Here is a 22,810-nt window from a genome sequence, read left to right as displayed (position 1 = left end):
ATTACTCATGGCCCCCCTCCAAGCACACACATCATTCTTCATGTTGTTCTAGTAGGTTTTAGCATACAACACTTTCACTAACACTAAATCCGTATGTTTTATTAGTTTAAATAATGATTGTGTGGTCTTTCATTATTTCTTTCTTTTCAGTTGTTGCCTTTTGGATCTAGAAGTTCTCTTGTAGGGTCAGAAGATGTTTGTTGTTACTGAATCTGGCTATGTTCATGTCTGCTTCTATTATGGTAGGAAAAGAACATCCTTCTAGACAACACAATAATAGTATCATATAAATAATGCAAAATACCCACCCTAAATTACCCACCACTGCACCACAGTAAAGCAACGATCAATGCACACACAAGTTATGGATACCCCCTCACTCCCACACACACACATCCACACTAAAAAACATAAACACACAGGATATAGCACATGCACCTGCTACTACCAAAACAAGAAAAAAAGATAAACAGACCCACAATATCAAAGCAAAGTACAGGAAATAAACATGAATATATTTAGTGTTAGTGGAAGTGCTGTGTGATAAAATAAACCACACATGTGTAGAAGAACATGTAGAATGATTCCAGAATGAGATTTTCACTCTGCAGCGGAGTGTGCGCTGATATCTGCCAGGAAGTTTCATGTAGAATGATGTGAGAAACAAAAAACCTGGAATAATAATGATAAATTAATACTGTTTACAATAGTAACTGAAATTATGAAAACTGTTCATGATCCTAGCAAGCAAAATTGTACGAAAAGCCGTATTGTTACACTGACCACTGAAGATGCTTTAGAATAAAGCTAAACAAGTTCCTTCTACAAAAGACTTTTATTACAGTCATGAGAGATGACAGGATCAATATAACTTCTGATTGTAATCAGTTCAAAACAAAAATGTTCTTCCTTAACAAAAATTAAATGTAAACTAACAGAAATCAGCAGCACCAGAAACTGAGTAAATGAACTACGCAAATTTAGTATACTTACCATCTCCTCCCATTCGATGCCCATCAATCACGAGGCCACCATCCAAATTGAGGCAATAGTGATGAGTGTCATTTATGTAACGTGATGCCATTCTGTCTTTGAATTCTTTCTCACTGACAACTTCACCGACATACTCCAAAATAAATTCTCCTGCCCTGATAGGATATTTGGTTCTAACACCCCATCCCTGGAAGATATTGATAATTTTAACACCACATATATATAAAATTTAAAAGAGAGAGACAGTATAATGAGTAAAGTAAATGGACTAATGTAGATAATGTTAGATGAGCACAGAAAATAACATATGACAGTAAACAGAACAGTAGAGACATTTAACAGAAAACTATACCAGAATAAATATAAGTAAAGCCCATTAAAGAATGTAAATGAAATGGGAGAGATACCAGGGGGAAGAGGGAGGGAATGAAGGAGAGTGAAGGAGGGATAAGTGAGGGTGAGGAGTTAGGGGAGAGGTTGAGAAGTTAGGTGGGTGGGTAAGGAGTTAGAGGGGAGATAGAGGAGTTAGGGGGGTGGTACAGGAGCTAGGGGGAGGTAGAGGAGCTAAGGTAGAGGGAGAGGAGTTTGGGAAGGGGAAAGAGGAGTAAGGGAGGAGAGGAGCTTGGGGGAGGGGTGGCAAAGGAGAGAAGTTGGAGTGGGGTAGGAAGGGAGAGGAGTTAGAGGGGTAAGGGGGAGAGAAGTTCATGGGTAGGGAGGGAGGGAAGATCTAGGTATAGGGAGCGAGATGAGTTGGGGGGGGGGGGTAGGGAGGGAGAGGAGTTAAGGGAGGAGGGAGTGGAGTTAGGGGAGGAGGGAGTGGAGTTAGGGGAGGAGGGAGTGGAGTTAGGGGAGGAGGGAGTGGAGTTAGGGGAGGAGGGAGTGGAGTTAGGGGAGGAGGGAGTGGAGTTAGGGGAGGAGGGAGTGGAGTTAGGGGAGGAGGGAGTGAAGGCAGGGGAGGAGGGAGTGAAGGCAGGGGAGGAGGGAGTGAAGGCAGGGGAGGAGTGAGAGGAGTTAGAGGAAGAGGGAGAGGAGTTAGAGAAAAGAGTTAAGGGTGGAGGGTGGGGGGAAGTAGAGGGCGGGGGACAGGGGGTTAAAGGAGGGAAAGAAATTAAGGAAGGAAGAAAAGGGAGTGAGATGATCAGAGAAGAGGTATGTGACACTCATGAGGTGCTTTAAATACATTCTTTTTGCCCTAACGTATTATGCACTGACGCTAAAAGTCAGCAACATGCTGTAGTGTTTCAAGAATTTCCACTTAAATACTAGAACCACTTGGCCTTTGACCGTCTCGAACACACGATATTTTAAATATACGTGTGAGAGAGCCTATCTACTGCGTGTCACCTGCCTGTGTGTGCAGGTCTGAAGTGTGTAGTAAGACGATGGAAGTTCAATGAAAGAACACGGCAGACTCAAGGATCTTCTGTGTTATTCCGTACTGTTTTATAACTGTGACTTTTGTTAGCACGAACGAACAATTGAGTGGAAAAAGAGTTTTAGTCACTTTTAACTCGAACCTGCTAGAGGCAAGACATGTTTACAATTTTGTGAGAAGAGGAATGGTTATTAAACCAACTCTCTCGCAAATGTTATTTAATTGGTCTCTGGAAGTTATTATTGGAGCATTGCCACTGAGGCAATGAGTAAATGAATCGACTTCATTTACTTCCGGTACAATGGACGTGGAAGAATTATGGGCAAATTTTAAACACATTGTAAATCACGCATTGGGCAAGTATGTGCCAAAAAAGTGGGTTACGGATGGAAAAGACCCACCGTGGTTTAACAGCGCAATTCAGAGAATGCTCAGGAAGCAAAGGCAGTTGCACTTGTGGTACGAGAAAGATCGGGAGAATGAGGACAGGCAAAAGTTAGTAGAGATTCGTGCTGCTGTAAAAAGAGTGATGCGCGAAGCATTCAATCACTACCACCATCATACCTTAGGAAAAGATCTTTCTGAAAACCTAAGGAAATTCCGGTCATACATAAAATCACTAAGCGGGTCGAAGGCTTCCATCCAGTCACTCACTGATCAGTCTGGCCTGGCAACGGGAGACAGCAAAACAAAAGCTGAAATTTTAAATTTAGCATTTGAGAAATCTTTCACGCAGGAGGATCGTAGAAACATACCGCCGTTTGAGTCTCGTACAGATTTCCGTAAGGAGGACATAGTGACAGACATCCCTGGAGTTGTGAAGCAGCTGAATGAGTTGAAAATAAATAAATCGCCAGGTCCTGATGGATTTCCAATTCGGTTTTACAGAGGGTACTCTACTGCATAGGCTCCTTACTTAGCTTGCATTTATCGCGAATCTCTTGCCCAACGTAAAGTCCCGAGCGACTGGAAAAAAGCACAGGTGACGCCTGTATATAAGAAGGGTAGAAGGACGGATCCTCAAAATTACAGACCAATATTCTTAACATCGATTTGTTGCAGGATTCTCGAACATATTCTCAGTTCAAATATAATGAATTTCTTTGAGACAGAGAAGTTGCTGTCCATGCGTCAGCACGGCTCTAAGCATCGCTCCTGCGAAATGCAACTCGCCCTTTTTTCACATTATATCTTGCGAACCATGGATGAAGGATATCAGACGGATGCCATATTCCTTGACTTCTGGAAAGTGTTTGACTTGGCACCCCACTGCAGACTCCTAAGGTAAGAGCATATGGGATTGGTTCCCAAGTATGTGAGTGGCTCAAAGACTTCTTAAGTAATAGAACCCAGTATGTTGTCCTCGATGGTGAGTGTTCATCTGAGGTGAGGGTATCATCTGGAGTGCCCCAGGGAAGTGTGGTAGGTTCGCTGTTGTTTTCCATCTACATATATGATCTTTTGGATAGGGTGGATGGCAATGTGTGGCTGTTTGCTGATGATGCTGTGGTGTATGGGAAGGTGTCGTTCTTGCGTGACTGTAGGATGATACAAGATGACTTGGACAGGATTTGTGATTGGTGTAAAGAATGGCAGCTAACTCTAAATATAGATAAATGTAAATTAACACAGATTAATAGGAAAAAGAATACCATAATGTTTGAATACTCCATTAGTAGTGTAGCGCTTGACACAGTCACGTCGATTAAATATTTGGGCGTAACATTGCAGACCAATATGAAGTGGGACAAGCATGTAATGGCAGTTGTGGGGAAGGCGTATAGTCGTCTTCGGTTCATTGGTAGAATTTTGGGAAGATGTGGTTCATCTGTAAAGGAGGCCACTTATAAAACACTAATACGATCTATTCTTGAGTACTGCTCGAGCGTTTGGGATCCCTATCAGGTCGGATTGAGGGAGGACATATAAGCAATTCAGAGGCGGGCTGCTAGATTTGTTACTGGTAGGTTTGATCATCACGCGAGCGTTATGGATATGCTACAGGAGCTCGGGTGGGTGTCTCTAGAGGAAAGGAGGCGTTCTTTTCATGAATCGCTACTGAGGAAATTTAGAGGACCAGCATTTGAGGCTGACTGCAGTACTGTTTTACTGCCACCAACTTACATTTCGTGGAAAGACCACAAAGATAAAATAAGAGAGATTAGGGCTTGTACAGAGGCATATAGGCAGTAATTTTTCCCTCGTTCTGTTTGGGAGTGGAACAGGAAGAGAAGATGCTAGTTGTGGTACGAGGTACCCTCCGCCACGCATCGTATGGTGGATTGCGGAGTATGCATGTAGATGTAGATGTAGATGTAGGCCTTCTACTCAGCTAAGCGGCAGTGTTGGTCATGACACTGTTCCAGGGGGCAGGCTTCCACTTTTAGTGTGCACCTCCTTATTGTTGTCCCCTCTGTGCCCTCTGCTGTACTCCTGTCACCAGCAGCCTCACACTCTAGTGAGACATGCAACTGTGCCTACTTATATGGAGCCCGCATATTTTGACCTGCCCTCCTCCCTCTCTGCCTTCCCCTTCTGTATCCCTTTCGCTGATGGTCAAACCCGCTGACATAAGTATTTACCTGTGGACGGCAGTAAGCCAAACAGGCCCATGCTTACTCTGAGTTCACCCACCACTGATTTCGCCTTACACTTTGTGCCCAGTGTTGTTGCCGAGCGCTCGGTCGTCAGCTGTCTGCACCAGCCAAGTGCTGAGTTTATGCCTGTGCACATCTTTACACGATTTCGGACTACCTGCTTCCAGTAGAGTGATTCACAAAGTGAGTCTTATTTCCTCTCACATAGTTTTGTTCCCCAGTTATTATTGAGCCACTGTTGACCTGTGAAGAACCCACACTGACAGTGTAGTGTAGCGGCATTCATGCTTGTGTCGATACTAAAAAAACTATCAAAACAGATTTCCAACTGATATTATCTATTAATTAAGATACATATTCATGGTTACCTTGTCCTTTGTCATGAACTTTTCCAGCCCTGGTGCCCATTCATGCTTTTGTATTCGTTGGTTTGAACAATAATCCTTGCACGGACAAAGCTGTGGAGAGCATTCAGCATAAACCATTCGATTTATACACTCCTCACCACATCCCTTGACACCAGGTCTACTTGGTAGTGGACAGTTACAAGCCTGTGCCTCATACATGTACGTTGGTTTGACATCGTAGTACACATCTACAAAAGAATTACACATGCATATAATTAGTTTAAATAATTCTAATAATGTGCAAGTAAGTTATACAGTTATCTTTCAGAACTCTGTGATAACACTTACTTGTGCGGATCTTTTTGTAATTCCAAGACGGTACCCGATCTCGGCCTGGAAGCTGGCTATGTGTATGTAACCACCACAAGTCATACGGCAATTTGAACTCCAGTCGTCTCTGTCGCAAATATTTTCCACAGTGGTATGGTGGAGGAAGAAGACCATGCTGGTGTTCTTCGGGCCTATAGATAAGTCTGGATTTTCCCACATCTGCTGGCGGCCGCCTAACACTGTAAACATAGTAATGGGAAGGCCTTGGTGGAATATAAGTAATGGAAGGAATAAAGATAACAAACAACCCACCATAAAGCTGAGACATTGGTCTGTAGGTAGATGCATAAATATCAATGAGAACACTGCTGAGCTTTCAGATGAATCTTTCTTCAGAACTAAGCTCTGAAGAAATATTCTTGCGAAAGTGTTGCAATGTCCTCAGTCTTGTTTCGGTGCCTATCAGACACTCGATGCCTCAGCTATACAGAGAGTCGTTACTCAGCTATACAGAGAGTTGTTGCCTTAATTCCTATTATTAACACTGTAAACATAATGAAAGAGATAAGTAGGACTAAACAGACTATATCTACGAGGGCCTTTTTTTCCAACCTCCAATAGGCTATAAATAAAAGACAAGTTCATAGAAAACATATTACCAAAATTTTTGTACACTTGTTGTTGTTGTTGTTGTGGTCTTCAGTCCTGAGACTGGTTTGATGCAGCTCTCCATGCTACTCTATCCTGTGCAAGCTTTTTCATCTCCCAGTACCTACTGCAACCTACATCCTTCTGAATCTGCTTAGTGTATTCATCTCTTGGTCTCCCTCTACGATTTTTACCCTCCACGCTGCCCTCCAATACTAAATTGGTGATCCCTTGATGCCTCAGAACATGTCCTACCAACCGATCCCTTCTTCTGGTCAAGTTGTGCCACAAACTTCTCTCCTCCCCAATCCTATTCAATACCTCCTCATTAGTTATGTGATCTACCCATCTAATCTTCAGCATTCTTCTGTAGCACCACATTTCGAAAGCTTCTATTCTCTTCTTGTCCAAACTATTTATCGTCCATGTTTCACTTCCATACATGGCTACACTCCATACGAATACTTTCAGAAATGACTTCCTGACACTTAAATCAATACTGGATGTTAACAAATTTCTCTTCTTCAGAAACGCTTTCCTTGCCATTGCCAGTCTACATTTTATATCCTCTCTACTTCGAACATCATCAGTTATTTTGCTCCCCAAATAGCAAAACTCCTTTATTACTTTAAGTGCCTCATTTCCTAATCTAATTCCCTCAGCATCACCCGACTTAATTAGACTACATTCCATTATCCTTGTTTTGCTTTTGTTGATGTTCATCTTATATCCTCCTTTCAAGACACTGTCCATTCCATTCAACTGCTCTTCCAAGTCCTTTGCTGTCTCTGACAGAATTACAATGTCATCGGCGAACCTCAAAGTTTTTATTTCTTCTCCATGAATTTTAATACCTACCCCGAATTTTTCTTTTGTTTCCTTTACTGCTTGCTCAATATACAGATTGAACAACATCGGGGAGAGGCTACAACCCTGTCTTACTCCCTTCCCAACCACTGCTTCCCTTTCATGTCCCTCGACTCTTATAACTGCCATCTGATTTCTGTACAAATTGTAAATAGCCTTTCGCTCCCTGTATTTTACCCCTGCCACCTTTAGAATTTGAAAGAGAGTATTCCAGTCAACATTGTCAAAAGCTTTCTCTAAGTCTACAAATGCTAGAAACATAGGTTTGCCTTTCCTTAATCTTTCTTCTAAGATAAGTCGTAAGGTCAGTATTGCCTCACGTGTTCCAGTGTTTCTAAGGAATCCAAACTGATCTTCCCCGAGGTTGGCTTCTATTAGTTTTTCCATTCGTCTGTAAAGAATTCGTGTTAGTATTTTGCAGCTGTGACTTATTAAGCTGATAGTTCGGTAATTTTCACATCTGTCAACACCTGCTTTCTTTGGGATTGGAATTATTATATTCTTCTTGAAGTCTGAGGGTATTTCGCCTGTTTCATACATCTTGCTCACCAGATGGTAGAGTTTTGTCATGACTGGCTCTCCCACAGCCGTCAGTAGTTCCAATGGAATATTGTCTACTCCGGGGGCCTTGTTTCGACTCAGGTCTTTCAGTGCTCTGTCAAACTCTTCACGCAGTATCGTATCTCCCATTTCATCTTCATCTACATCCTCTTCCATTTCCATAATATTGTCCTCAAGTACATCGCCCTTGTATAGACCCTCTATATACTCCTTCCACCTTTCTGCTTTCCCTTCTTTGCTTAGAACTGGGTTTCCATCTGAGCTCTTGATATTCATACAAGTCGTTCTCTTATCTCCAAAGGTCTCTTTAATTTTCCTGTAGGCGGTATCTATCTTACCCTAGTGAGATAGGCCTCTACATCCTTACATTTGTCCTCTAGCCATCCCTGCTTAGCCATTTTGCACTTCCTGTCGATCTCATTTTCGAGACGTTTGTATTCCTTTTTGCCTGTTTCACTTACTGCATTTTTATATTTTCTCCTTTCATCAATTAAATTCAATATTTCTTCTGTTACCCAAGGATTTCTACTAGCCCTCGTCTTTTTACCTACTTGATCCTCTGCTGCCTTCACTACTTCATCTGTCAAAGCTACCCATTCTTCTTCTACTGTATTTATTTCCCCCATTCCTGTCAATTGCTCCCTTATGCTCTCCCTGAATCTCTGTACAACCTCTAGTTCTTTTAGTTTATCCAGGTCCCATCTCCTTAAATTCCCACCTTTTTGCAGTTTCTTCAGTTTTAATCTACAGGTCATAACCAATAGATTGTGGTCAGAGTCCACATCTGCCCCTGGAAATGTCTTACAATTTAAAACCTGGTTCCTAAATCTCTGTCTTACCATTATATAATCTATCTTAAACCTGATATAATCTATCTGATACCTTTGTACACTTATGGTTACTTTTCAATATAATCACCGAAAAGATTGAGACAGTTATCATACCTGTGGACAAGCTTTACAATACCCTCTTCAAAAAATTTTGCCGCCAATGAATGGTATGAAAGTGCTGCCCTCCTAGCCATGTCTTCAGTTCAGGGAAGAGGTGAAAGTCGATGGGTGCCAGGTCAGGACTGTACGGCAGATGATCGAAAATTTCCCATTGAAATTGTTCAAGGAGCCACTGGTTGGTTGGTTTAAAAGAGGGGGAGGGACCAAATTGCTAAGTCATTGTCCCTCGTTCCAATTATTAATTCCACAAGGATGGGAGTAAAATAATCAAGACATACAAAACACAGCTGGAAGAAAGGAGAAAACCACAAGAATGACAGAAGGGCAACAAAGACTAAAATGGACAAAATCAGACAATAAAATCAAAGAGAAGCAAGAAACATGTAGAAGAAGATCAGAACAAGAGAGCAGATTACCATGGCTGGCTGGCCACGAGAATAAAAAGGAGAAGCCAGACACTCTGCAACACAATAAAACCTCCACTCTAAAAGCAGTAGGGTGGAAGCCACAGAGGGACAAAGGACATGTGCAAAACCTAGATCAAATGATAAAACCCAACTTCACGAATAAAACGTAAAACTAAAGCTGCTGTTGAGGCACTGTCGCCAAACAGCGAAGGTAGGGTGCTGGGAAAGTTAAAAGTCCACCGCAGAGGGGCTAGAAGTGGGCAGTCCAGCAAGAGGTGGACGAGCGTCATTTGTGAGCCATAGCAACACCGAAGAGGGTCCTTGCGATGGAGGAGGTAACCATGTGTCAGCCACATATGGCCAATGCGGAGCCGGCAGAGGACAACTGCTTCCATGCGAGAGGACCGCATGGAAGACTTCCACACATTCGTAGTATCCTTAATGACATGCAGTTTGTTGTGCATTCTGTTATGCCATTCCACCTCCCAAAGTCGAAAAACCCTGCCGCATAAGACAGAATGCAGGTCAGTTTCAAAGACGCCCATTCCAGATGCGGTTTCTGCTTGGCCTGTTTGGCCAGCCTGTTGGCAAGTTCGCTGGCTGTGATTCTGACGTGTCCTGGGGTCCTCACAAACACCACTGAATAACGGGACCATTGCAGGGCATAGATGGACTCCTGGATGGCTGGTACCAAAGGATGGTGAGGGTAGCTCTGGTCGATAGCTTGTAGGCTGCTCAAGGAGTCAGTGCAAAGGTGGAATGACTCATCAGGGCATGAGTGGATGTGCTCAAGAACATGAGATATGGCCACCAGATTTGCAGTGATAACACTGCGGCCATGTGGAAAGGAGAGCTGTTCAATATGTCCTCTATGAACATAGCAAAGCCTACGTGACCACCAGCCATCGAGCCGTCGGTGCAAACCACTTCATGGTCCCGATACATGTCGAGAAGCAAGAGAAAGTGATAGCGGAGAGCCACAGGGTTAACGGAGCCCTTAGGGCCATGCAAAAGGTCCAGAAGAATCTGCGGCCTAGGGATACACCATGCAGGTGTATGTGAATGGACCTCGAGGGGAGGTGGTAACGGGAAGGATCCCAGTTCAGACAGAAGGGACTGGATGCGAACTGCAACTGTAAGCCCTAACCTGGGCCGCCGATGCAGGAGACGAACTGCCATGGTTGGGAAAAGGAGACGGTATTTCAGATGCGCAAGAGAACTAAAATCGTGTGCAACATAACTGGTGAGCAGTTGTGCATGCCTAACCTTCAATGGAGGGACTCCAGTCTCCACCAGGACACTGGTCAGCGAACTTGATCTAAAAGCTCCCGTCACTAGGCGGACACCACAGAGGTGCACCGAGTCGAGTAAACGCAACGCTGGAGACACCGCCAAACTGTAAACAAGACTCTCATAGTTAAGGCGGGATTTAACAAGGGCTCCGTAGAGCTGCGGCAGTGTAGAGCGATCTGCACTCCAGTTGGTGTTGCTTAGGCAGCGTAGGGCATTGAGGTGCAGCCAGCACTTCCACTTAAGCTGACGAAGGTGAGGTAGCCAAGTCTCCACTAAAGTGAGTGGATCATCATTAAGGTAAAGTTCTGGTTCTGGATGAACGGTGCAACACCGACAGAAAAGCACGACACACGGTTTCGCGGCTGAAAACTGGAAACTGTGGGCTAGAGCCCATGACTGTGCCTTGAGAATGGCTCCCTGTAGGTGCCGCTCACTCAGCAACACCAGTACAGCAGGAGCAGTACGAAATGTAGAAGTAATCCACATACAGAGAAGGTGAGACCGACGGCCCTACAGCTGCTGCTACATCATTAACAGCCACTAAAAATAAAGAGACACTCAATACGGAGTCCTGCAGAACGCCATTCTCCTGGATATGGGGGAACTATGGGAGGCACCGACTTGGACACGGAAAGTACAGAGTGACAGGAAGTTTTGGATAAATATCGGAGCGGGCCCTGGAGACCCCACTCATACATTGTGGCTAGGATATAATGTTGCCAGGTTGTGTCGTTTGCTTTACCTAAGTCAAAAAAGATGGAAACCAGATGTTGGCGTCTGGAAAAGACTCTTCGGATGACAGACTCGAGGAACACAAGATTATCAGTGGTAGAGCGACCATGGCGGAAGCCGCCCTGACATGGAGCCAGTAGGCCACGTGACTCCAGGACTCAACCCAACCACCAACACACCATATGTTCCAGCAGCTTACGAAGAAAGTTGGTAAGGCTGATGGGCCGGTAGATATCGACATCAAGTGGGTCTTGACTGGGTTTGAGCACTGGAATAAGGGTGCTCTCCCGCCATTGCAATGGAAAGATGCCATTGCACCAGATCTGGTTGAAGGTGATGAGGAGATGCCGCTTGTAGTCAGACGAGATATGTAGTCATCTGACTGTGTATCCAATCCAGCCCAGGAGGTGTGTTGGGGCAATGAGCAAGGGCGCTGAGGAGCTCCCACTCTGTAAATGGGGTGTTATAGGGTTCACTGTGGCGTGTAATGAACGAGAGGACTTTCCTTTCCATCCAATGTTTGAGGGTCCGAAAGGCTGGGGGGTAGTTTTCCAACACAGAGGCTCGAGCATAATGCTCAGCAAAGTGCTCGACAACACCATTTGCATCGGTAGATAACACGCCATTGATGTTAATGCCAGGGACACCTGTTGGGGTCTGGTACCCAAAAAGACGTCTGATCTTCGTCCAGACTTGGGAAGGTGATGTATGGCACCCAATGATTGACACATACCTCTCCCAACACTCCTGTTTCCGTCATTTTATAAGCTGGCAAACACGGGCACGGAGCCGCTTAAAGGCTACTAGGTGCTCTAGGGAAGGGTGCTGCTTATGTCACTGTAGAGTTCACCAACACTCTTTAATTGCCTCAGTAATTTCTGGCAACCAGCAAGGGACTGTCTTTCGCTGGGGCCACCCTAAAGAATGAGGGATTGCGTTTTCTGCCACAGAAACTATTGCTGTAGTGACCTGCTCAATGACAACATCGATGGCACCATGTGTGAGAGATTCAGCAGTGACAACAGAGGTTAAGGCTTCCCAGTCTGCCTTGTTTAAAGCCCATCTGGGTAGGTGTCCATGGGAATGACACCAGGGGAGTAACAGGAAGATGGGGAAATGGTCACTACCACACAGGTCGTCCTCCAGTGGATAGGTGGGAGAAGGCCAGGACTGCAACGTGAGAGATCAATGGCCAAATATGTGCCATGTGCCACACTGAAATGTGTGGGGGCACCTGTATTTAAGAGGCAGGTCTAGTTGTGACAGTAAATTTTCAACCTCCCTACCTCGGCCAGTAAGCATGGTGCCACCCCACAAGGGGTTATGTGCGTTAAAATCTCCCAAAAGTAGGAAAGATTTAGAGAGTTGATCAATCAGTGCAGCCAATACGTTCAGGGGTACTGCACCATCTAGAGGAAGATATACATTGCAGACAGTTACTTCCTGCATCGTCCTTGTCCTGACAGCCACAGCTTCAAGAGGGGTTTGAAGGTGCACAGGTTCACTACATACAGAGTTCCGTATATACATGCAAACTCCACCTGACACACTATTATAGTCACTATGGTTCCTGTAATATATCTTATAGCTGTGGAGGGCAGGGGTCTGCATTGCCAGGAACCAGGTTTCCTGGAGGGCAATGCAGAAAGCAGCTGTAAGGCTTAACAGTTGCTGTAGCTCAGCCAGGTGGTAGAAAAAACTACCGCAATTCCACTGTAGGATTACGTGATCGTGAGACTGGGAAGGCATGAAACACTCAATGCGGCAGTCTACGCCTCAGGGTCACCTGCTGCCACCAGATTAGTATCTGTGCAATCGACATCCATTGTGTCTGAGAGTCCAGCAAGATCTAGGTCCCCAGCGGACGCCAGAATCTTCACCTCATCCTCAGACACAGAGCTTGTAGGTTTGTAGGTAGTGGTGGTGTGGGTGCCACCGCAAGGCCTTGGTTTTTGGGGGGAGGGGTGTCTTTTTCTTTTCTTTTTAGGTTTCTCTCGCTGCTCCTCAGGTTTGTCCGGTTGGGAGGGCTTCACTGATTCAGTCTCAGGGACTGAGGAGGACTGTGAAGCCCAATGACCAGCTACCTGTGGTTGCTTCAGCCAGTGGCGGGTGTCGACTTTACCGCTGGTAGGAACCGGGGAAGGGAGTGACCCAAGGGATCCCTTCTTGGCAAGAGGGGCTGAAGAAGACTTACGCTTCTTCGGCTGAGAAGTGGGGACTGACGTCCCCGATGGTTGGGAGGGTGTTGCTCCTGAAGTAGGTTGTGCATGAGCAACAGGGAGGGAAGTGGCCCCCCCCCCAATAAAGGGGGCAAGTGGAGTCTGACGGCTCTGAGAGCCAACTGTACGTGGCAGAACAGAAGATGGTAGAACTTTTGTCATAGCGGCGACGTAGGTTATCATATGCACAGGACGTAGTCTCTCATATTTTCTCTTAGCCTCAGTGTAGGTTCAGTCGATCCAGGGTCTTGTATTAAATTATTTTTCTTTCTTTCTGGAGAATCCTGCAGTCTGGCAAGCAAAGCGAATGGTGTTCTCCGCAGTTGACACAAATTGGAGACGGAACAGAGGGAGTACTGGGATATGAAGGGTGTCCACAGGTAACGTTGGAAGTACAGCGGGAAGACATATGGCCGAACTTCCAGCACTTAAAGCACCGCATCGGGGGATGGATATATGGCTGTACGTCACAGTGGTAGACCATCATCTTGACTATCTCAGGTAATATGTCTCCCCCAAAGGCCAAGAGGAAGGCACTGGTGGCAACCTGATTATCCCTCGGACCCTGGTGGACACGCCGGACAAAACGGACGCCTCGTCGCTCTAAATTGGCATGCAGCTCATCGTCAGACTGCTAAAGAAGGTCCCTGCGAAATATGATACCCTGGACCATATTTAAGCCCTTATGGGGCGTGATGGAAACGGACACATCCCTTACCTTGTCAAAGGTGAGTAGTACCTGTAACAGGGCAGAGGATGCTGTTTTGATCAAGACTGACCCTGATTGCATTTTGGACAAGCCCTCCACCTCCCCAAACTTGTCCTCTAAATCAAGGAGCCGTTGGGTTGTGCCAGCAGTGTGTGGATGAGCGTTGTCATGGGTCAACACGATTCCTGAAGTCAGCATTCCTCTTCATTTGTTTTGAATGGCTCTATGCAAATGTCGTAAAGTTCCACAATGAGCAGCTGCATTAATAGTGGTTCTGGGCTGCATAAACTCTACAAGCAACGTACCTTTTTGGTCCCAAAACACGGTAGCCATAACCTTTCAGTTGTTGAATGTTTGTTTGAATTTTTTTGATTTGTCTGGTGAATCTGGATGCATTCATTGCTGTGATTGTCGTTTTGTTTCCAGTACTGGGTCCAAGTTTCATCTCCAGTAACTATTGATTTCAAAAAGTTCTCTCCTTCACTGTGATAACAGTCAAGGAAATTCAAAGCTGACACCATTCGGTTGCTTTTGTGGGTGTCTGTCAACATTTTTGGAACACAACGAGCACAAAGTTTTTGTAGCTTAAATGTTCAGTAACGATAGAGTGTACGACAGATCTTGAATCTTCTGGAATTTCCATAGACAAAGCAGTTATGGTGAACCTACAATTTTCTGTAACCAATCAGTCAATGTGTTCAACAAGGTCGGCTGTAATGACAGACGTTCATCCCTGGGACACTTCATCATGCATGTCACTTCGGCCATCTTTAAACCTTCAGCACAGACCATCAGTCACGAAGTTATCACCATACACTTGGCTCATTCTCTGATGAATTTCTGCTGCACTATTCCCTTCTGCTTGCAGAAACCAAATTACACTTTGTAATTCATACTTGGCAGGAACAACAATGACGGCCTCCATGTTTACGTGGCTGTTGTGCAACACAGACTGATGCCTTGAGGTCGGCAATGGCGGAGTGTGTAGTGCGAGAGTTGCGCAGTAGACTACAGCGCATGTCCACTTTCTGCCGCTCACGTAGCTTCTATACTAAGTGATCGGAGGTCGACAAAAAAAAGAGGCCCTTGTACATACTACAGCACAGCAAACTGACACACACACACAAACCTTTCACTACACATCTCTTGGATCAAAAGTACTGATATTCTTTTCAGGTATTTTGACAATGTCTCATCACATAAACAGAAGGCACTTCAAATTCGGAGTGCTTTCTGAACTATTCTATACTCTGTATTTGCTGTAACCTGAAGCTCCTTTCTCCTTTTCCTTGAAACCAAAAAATTAACCTAGCATTGTATGAAGAAATGGGACTTCTTACTGCAGTAAACACGAAAGCAGTTCAGTGGCTCAAACAAATAAGGGTATTGCACTACGTCAGGACAATATAAGTATTGATGATTACCGGAAGCGGATGATTTCTGAAAATATATGGTGCATATGGCAGTGAACAAGTTAAAACTGAAAAAAATAATGATAAAGGATGGAAGGGGGACTGCAGTTTCTTCCAAACTTTTCTTCCCAGAATAAAAAGTAACAGCTACTCCGCACTATTAGAGTTTCTTTAAACAAAATTTATCTTGAATAAATTATCGTAACTTATTTTAAACTTACTCTGTTTTATAGTAGTCTGAAAATAACCCAGCCACAAGATATTTCTTTCTCCACCGAGGCTGTTTTTTACGCTGAGAAGACTTTGTAGATTCATCACCCGAAGGAACATCACTACATATCATACTTTCATATGGAAGCACTTCACTGCTGCAAATAAGTTGTAATAAGAAACCAGATTATTATAGAACCAACACACATCAAAAATGTAATTTTATTGTACAATTGCCGACTCTGTGACAACTTAAAACAGGTAAATTCGCTTCAGAGAACCTCCATTCCTGGGACTTTACGAAGTTTGCACATAGCAACTCCTCAACAGGAATGGTGTGATGAGTACTGATGAGGCCACACATAAAACTGTGTTCACCTCTATCAACACTTATCGTTTTGGTGCTAGAAGATAAATTAAATTTATTTGCCATGGAATATGAATGAGAATTTCGACTATCAGATAGCTGCATTATATAATAATTAACAAAAATGGTACAAGCACATATGGGTTAAGTGTTAACTCTGCGTAAATAACTTACAGTTATGGTACTCAGTATCAAAAGATTATAAGTATGTCAAGATGTACTGTACATTAAGTGCACAAAGAAAAATATATTGGGAAAATTAACTTTTCACTTTAAGCAAAAGTCATGTTTGGTAGTCATATATACAGGATATAAAAACTGTGATTACAATTCAGCAGCTGGGGCGGAACTTTAGTACCAACTATGGTAGGAATGCCCAGAGTCAATCTATTAATTACGGTTAGGACCAAAGATCTGTTACTTTGTACTGTTCCTCATAAAGTGTAATATCTCCTAAATTCCTTGTAACAATCCAGGGCAGACTTTTCTTTTACCTCAGAAACAAGCACGTCACTGTATCAATCTCTATATCTTTGCCACTTTCCTCATTCTTAAATTTGAATCAGGTAACTAAAGAGAATGACTTCTCTACTTGGAACAGGAGGCACCACGTAAGTATCACAGCTAAGTGGCTAGTGGGTGGCTTGCAGCATACCAACTGCAATGTTCCCACATTCTCTATATTTGTCCATCTCTGTTTTCCTTGTGGGGGTTTGAATAAAATCTCATTTGGATATCAAATTACCTTATGACTTCTCTGAAATTAACATTGTAGGTTTAACAGTAACCCACTATCCTGGCAAATATTTGACAAGAAATGTTCTTCTGGAGGTGTGTCTACTTAGCAAAAATGATAAGTGACCGAAACTGTCTCATGAGAAATCTGACATGTTTTTCTTTGAAATAAAATTAATTAAACAAATATCTTTAATGAAGATGCCCATATTACTTACTATGGAGTGAGCACTGTATCAATAAAAACACTGTGGAAATAATTCATATGCAATTTTCAGTGATTATCTATCACTAGTACAGAAACTTCGGTGCTTCAGTTTCTGCTGCTCTAACTAATAAATAGAAAGGGGAATAACTTTCATTTTACAGTCACAAGAAGAAGGGCAACACTGTGTCACTATATACATTTTAAAAGGAATAAAAGATATTCTTCACATATCACCATTAACATATTTTAACAATATACCCAATTATTTTCATAGTATTTGTATTTGTATTTGTGTGTGTGTGTGTGTGTGTGTGTGTGTGTGTGTGTGTGTGTGTGTGAGAGAGAGAGAGAGAGAGAGAGAGAGAGAGAGAGAGGGAGGGAGGGAGGGAGGGAGGGGGAGGGAGAGAGAGAGAGAGAGAGAGAGAGATGAGGTTGGGGAGGGGGTATTTATACATTTTTTCATTCAGGTGAATGAACTCACGACAACACTTTTAACTATTAACACCACAAATAAATAGAGAAAACAACTGAAAACAGTGTACTTACACATCATCTCTGTCAACATAGTCCTCACGACATTTTCTATAGCGCTTTGGTGGAGCAACAGGCTCATCTTGTGACAAATCACGTCTCCTCTTCCTCCTAGGTATTTCTTCATTGGGTGGTAACACCATATCTTCCATAGCACATGAACTCTCATCATCTGTTCCATAACCTTCCATTTTTGCACCAACATCACGCAATACACCTCTGCTTTTTTTGCTACTACTTATTACGTCGGATTCAGTGTCAGTATCATCTTCCACTTTGCAGGCGCTTTTTCGATTTTTGTTCTTATCTCTAGAGTAAAGGTCTAAGGTAGTAGTACTAGTAACACACTCTACTTTCTCTTCCCTGATCTTTTCGTCCGAGCACTGAGGTATTTCTGTTGTTTCCGACTTCAGTGATTCAATTTTACGACCCTTTGGTTTTTCACTTTTTGCCGACACTTGGTCCCTTTTATTTGGTGATTTGGTCTCTGTGCACTGAGTCCCATTAACTGAACTGGAATTCAAAATTTCACTATTTGACACTAATGCTTCATTTATCACAGGTACGTGGAGTGATGTAGCTGGTGATTCACTGGAATTTTGTACTTTCTCTGGCAGACAGTTTTGAATCTGTTCCAAGGATTTATCAATCAATGGTGGTCTCTTTTTCTTCTTTCTTTTTATTGGAAAGCCAGTTCTGTTAATTGTTTTCCTTCTTCGAGCTCTTTCTTTCACTGCCCCTGCTGCTTTTTTCAGAAGCTCTAGTGGAGTTAATTTTGTAACATGGATACGCACATCCCTGATTAACTTTCTCCTCTTTAGATGTACACGTTTCAGGTTTGATTCTTCCCGGGCTGATGCTCCATTAAGACGTTTCAATCTGAGACTATGAAATGTGTGTGTTCCATGTTCAGTAACACTGTTTTTATCACTACTAGAACTCACTTTTGAGGAAGGAGCAGGCCTTGTCTGCACTGTCCTGGTTATAACGGGGGATGTTCTGCATGGCTGTGGAACAGATCTTCCTGAAGTAACTGTCGATTTTTCTGTAGGTGGAATTACTGTAGGTGACTGCACTGATTTTGCAATGTCTTTTACACTGGTGTCACTAGTTTTACCAGCAGGTAAATTGCTTTTGTTAGTACACACAGTTTCTTTTGATAATGCAGCTCTTGTTACGGGTGATGAAAGCTTTGTGGCTGTTACTGTCCTGTTTCCTGTGGACACTTTACTTAATGGTGACAATGATTTAGCAGCTGCCACTGACTTTGTTTGTGAAGATGCTAATTTATTTGAAGCTGAATTGGTTTTAACTACTGTCCTGTTAATGACTGAACTTACGCGTTTCGGCAACACAGCTGTTTTCGAAACTGATGACGATAACCTGTGGATAGGAGATCCCACCTTAATGGTGGGGAAACTGGACTTGCTCAATACTGGTGATGATGGCTTTACATGTGTAGGAGAAGCAGGAACAGTGGAATCTGGCTCAGCAATTTTCACTGACGGTTCAAAGATGCCTGGTGGAACTTTTGGCTCAGCAGACACCGAAGAAGATCCCTGAACAACTGCTGTTGGTGTGATTGTTGTCACCACTGATGACGATGCTGTTGTTATTGTAGTTGTCACTGTCGCTGCAACTGCAATGGTTGTTGTAACTGCAGTAACTGAGGATGACAACAATGGTGCAGTAGACACCGGCAGTGGCACACTGACAGCAACAGGAGCGGCAGTAGAGTTTATACTCGCACTACGTGACGCAGTTCGTTTGCTTGGTTGTGGAGGAACATTATGTGAAGAACTGTTATCACCTGTTACATCTTTGTTCTTGTTAACCACCACACATGGTGTTTTTGCACTATTGCAAGTAGCAGCTACAACATTCTCTAATCGATGCCTTTTTTTAGGTGTGACAATTACAGTGCGTTGTCCCTGAGGGGTTTTGTCAAGACATGGCGTTGTTGTATATTTGGTTATACAAGCCTCTATAGTTTCATCTATGGAATTTCTGGAAACATCTGCCAGCAGTTTAGACTTTATGTCGATCTGAGCACAATTCTTATTAGCTGCATTTGTCAAGCAGTTTGTTTTATCACCCAATTTTTCTTTTGAAACTGAGCATATCTTCTCTGCTGGTTTTACCTGATTTTTACCAGCTGTTGCCACTATGCTTGTACTGCTTGTACCACCCTTCTCTTTCTCTAGACACAATCTCTCCATTCCACTTGTTTTCTTGCTGTCAGTGGGAATGTCTATTTTCATAGTATCTGCTGATGTGTTAACTGGCTGAAGGTTTGTTGCTGTTGACATGTGGTAGTGACGTTTCTTCAAAGGAAGCCTCTGTTCATTGCTGGCATTAGCTTCAGGCCGTTCATGACCCTATAACAAAAATACACTGATTGTTATTTCCAAAGTTTGCAACTAAACAAAAATACTGGAAACTCAAATTATATCACAAACTACAGTAAAGGAAAGGCACCCTACAGTTGTGTGGGGCATTTTTAAAGATGATATCGAGCAAAGTGTGCTACAGACTGTACAATGCAGTATGTACCAAAAGAGTATATGCGCTGTTTGAACATGAATTTGTGTATAACCCATATGTATAACAAATATTTAAAATATAATAAAGCCAATGTCCAGATAAGCGTAAATGAAACATTTTAGCAGGAATTGCTGGGCTGTGATTCAGTGTAGCTATTATAGCATTTAAGTGAAAGAATGAATAAGTATTCCCTGTACGTAAATACTTTTACGATTCTTCAATACATATACTGAGGTGACAAAAGTCATGAGATATCAATATACAAATATATAGATGGCAGTGGTATCATGCACACAAAGTACAAGATGTCCCACTCGAAAGAGGCCCCACAAACGTGTAGCAATTCCACTGAAATTACACTGTGTAATTTGTGGCATCTGATGTGGCAACACTGTACTTTGCGACATCGTTTGAGGCAACAGTGTGTTTCTGCGCATCACTGTGGCTGCAGCTCAGTGTTTCGTGTTTAGCAACAATGGTTGGTTGGTTGTTTTTGGGGAAGGAGACCAGACAGCGTGGTCATCGGTCTCATCGGGTTAGGGAAGGATGGGGAAGGAAGTCGGCCGTGCCCTTTCAGAGGAACCATCCCGGCGTTTGCCTGGACTGATTTAGGGAAATCACGGAAAACCTAAATCAGGATGGCCGAACGCGAGATTGAACCATCGTCCTCCCGAATGCGAGTCCAGTGTCTAACCACTGCGCCACCTTGCTCGGTAGCAACAATGTACGGCTATTCTGTCGAAGAGCGCATGTTTTTTTGTGAAACAATGTTGGCTTATTGGTTTCATTAACACATGTCAGTGAATGTTTGTTGAAAGGTTTGGTGACCAGCACATTCTGTCTAAATGCTGCATACAACACTTAGTGAACAAGATAGAGAGCAATTGAATGATGTTGGATATTCATGGCAGGGGACAGCCACCATTATTGGGGGGGGGGGGGGGGGGGGGGGGGGGGAGGAGTGACTGATGTGAAACAATTGTTGGCCTCTCCTGCAATGTCTGTTCAACCAACGTTTTTCTCAGGAATGTGGAATGTCACAAACTCGGGACAGCAGTTCTACATCTCTCACAATACAATTCTGTGGTGTAATGAAAAATCCACATGCACTGGATGAGCAATCCCTGCATTCACAAAAGATTGGCGTGTTCTGTGCAACATCAGTGTGTCGCATCATCAGACATTTTTTTTTTTTTTTTTTTTTTTCTTTCCCCAAGTCTAATGTGAAAAGTGCAGTTTGCACTGAAATGTTTCACAAATTTGTAAAATAGCTGGGTGATGAAGAACTTACCCTCAGCTGGTACCAACAGGATGGGGCCACATGTCACACATTTCAAGTGATCATGGCTGAGGTTGGAATCATTTTTCCCAAGCAGAGTGATTTTGAAAGGACTGTGGCCCTCAAGGTTACCTGATTTACCACCAACTGACTTTTTTTATGGGGTGGCCTAAATGGCAAGGTCTACAGGAGCAAATCATACAACTCTGAAGATTTACACGAGAACATCGTCCACAAAATCCAGGCAGTAACACCAAAGATTCTGGCAGCAACATTCGAGAATCTGTAGAGGCGAGTTCAGCTGTGTTTACAAGTTGAGGGTGGTCAATTCCAGCACCTATTGAGATTCACCTTTATTTCCCCATGAACAAAGTAGGACATGTTCATTTCATTTCATTTCCTGCTTTTTACGCAAAGCCCTTAAGTGTAATTTAAGCAAATGTATGTTTACGAGGCCTCTTTCGAGCTGGACACCCTGTATAATAGGGCAGTGCTTTGGTGAATGTGTCATTTGTACTAAGGTGATTCATGTGAAAAGATTTCCGAAGTGATTATGGGCATACAATGAGAATGAACAGATGTTGAATAAGGAGTGGTAGTTCCAGCCAGATGCAATGGACATTCCATTTTGGAAATAGTTAAGGAATTCAATATTTCAAGATGCACTATGTCAACAGTGTGCCGAGATCATCAAATTTCAGGCATTCCTTTCACTGCGGACAATGCAGTGGCCAATGGTCTTCATTTCATACAGTTGTCAGTACAAACAAACAAAAAAAATTAAACAAAGGAAAATCCACTGTTGTACACATGTGTGTGTTTGTCAACTAATTTTGATGAAGGCCTTACTGGTCAAAAGCTATATTTGTGACAGTCTTTTTGTTATGCCTAACTGTGACTCAGCATCTCCATTATCTTGAAACACAAAATTGTATGAAATAACCACAGACATCAACCTGGGATGTAAGATGAATGTTTATACCACGACAATGGAGTGAAATTTGGCACTAATGGGCTATGGCAGCAGACGACCAATGCGAGTGCCTTTGCTAACAGCACAACATCACCTGCAGTGCCTCTCCTGGATTCCTGACCATATCAATTGGACCCTAGATGACTGGAAAATCATGGTCTGATCAGATCAGTCGCCATTTCATTTGGTAACAGCTGATGGTAGGGTTTGAGTGTGGGATAGACTCCACAAAGCCATGGGCTCCAGTTGTCAATGAAGCAGCACTGTGCAAGCTAGTGGCGGCCCATAATGGCATGGACTGTGTTTACACGGAATGGACTGGATCACCTGATCCAGCTAAACTGATCATTGCCTGGAAATGGTTATGTTTGGCTACTTGAAGATGATTTGCAGCCATTCATCGACTACACATTCCCAAACAATGATGGAATCTTTATGGATGATACATTTGTTGGCAACTGGTTTGACGAACATTCTGGACATTTTGAGCAAACGATTTGGCCACCCAGATCGCCAAATGTGT

At 43.3% G+C, this 22,810-nt stretch overlaps 1 protein-coding gene across 1 annotated transcript in view; it reads right to left on the bottom strand.

Moving 5' to 3' along the window:
- LOC124804594 (histone-lysine N-methyltransferase ash1) overlaps positions 1-22,810 on the bottom strand; it is a 341,957-nt gene that overhangs the window by 51,064 nt on the left and 268,083 nt on the right. The window contains exons 10-14 of the mRNA XM_047264785.1: positions 17,507-19,869; positions 15,662-15,808; positions 5,661-5,881; positions 5,334-5,560; positions 994-1,180 (exon numbers count right to left, since the gene is read on the bottom strand). Coding sequence (XP_047120741.1) covers positions 994-1,180; positions 5,334-5,560; positions 5,661-5,881; positions 15,662-15,808; positions 17,507-19,869 — 3,145 coding nt within the window. The remainder of the gene's footprint in view (positions 1-993; positions 1,181-5,333; positions 5,561-5,660; positions 5,882-15,661; positions 15,809-17,506; positions 19,870-22,810) is intronic.

Source organism: Schistocerca piceifrons, chromosome 7 (genome assembly GCF_021461385.2).
Source record: "Schistocerca piceifrons isolate TAMUIC-IGC-003096 chromosome 7, iqSchPice1.1, whole genome shotgun sequence".
Lineage (NCBI taxonomy): Eukaryota > Metazoa > Arthropoda > Insecta > Orthoptera > Acrididae > Schistocerca > Schistocerca piceifrons.
Note: the sequence above shows the minus strand (reverse complement) of the source record. Positions and strands in the feature narration are given on the sequence as shown.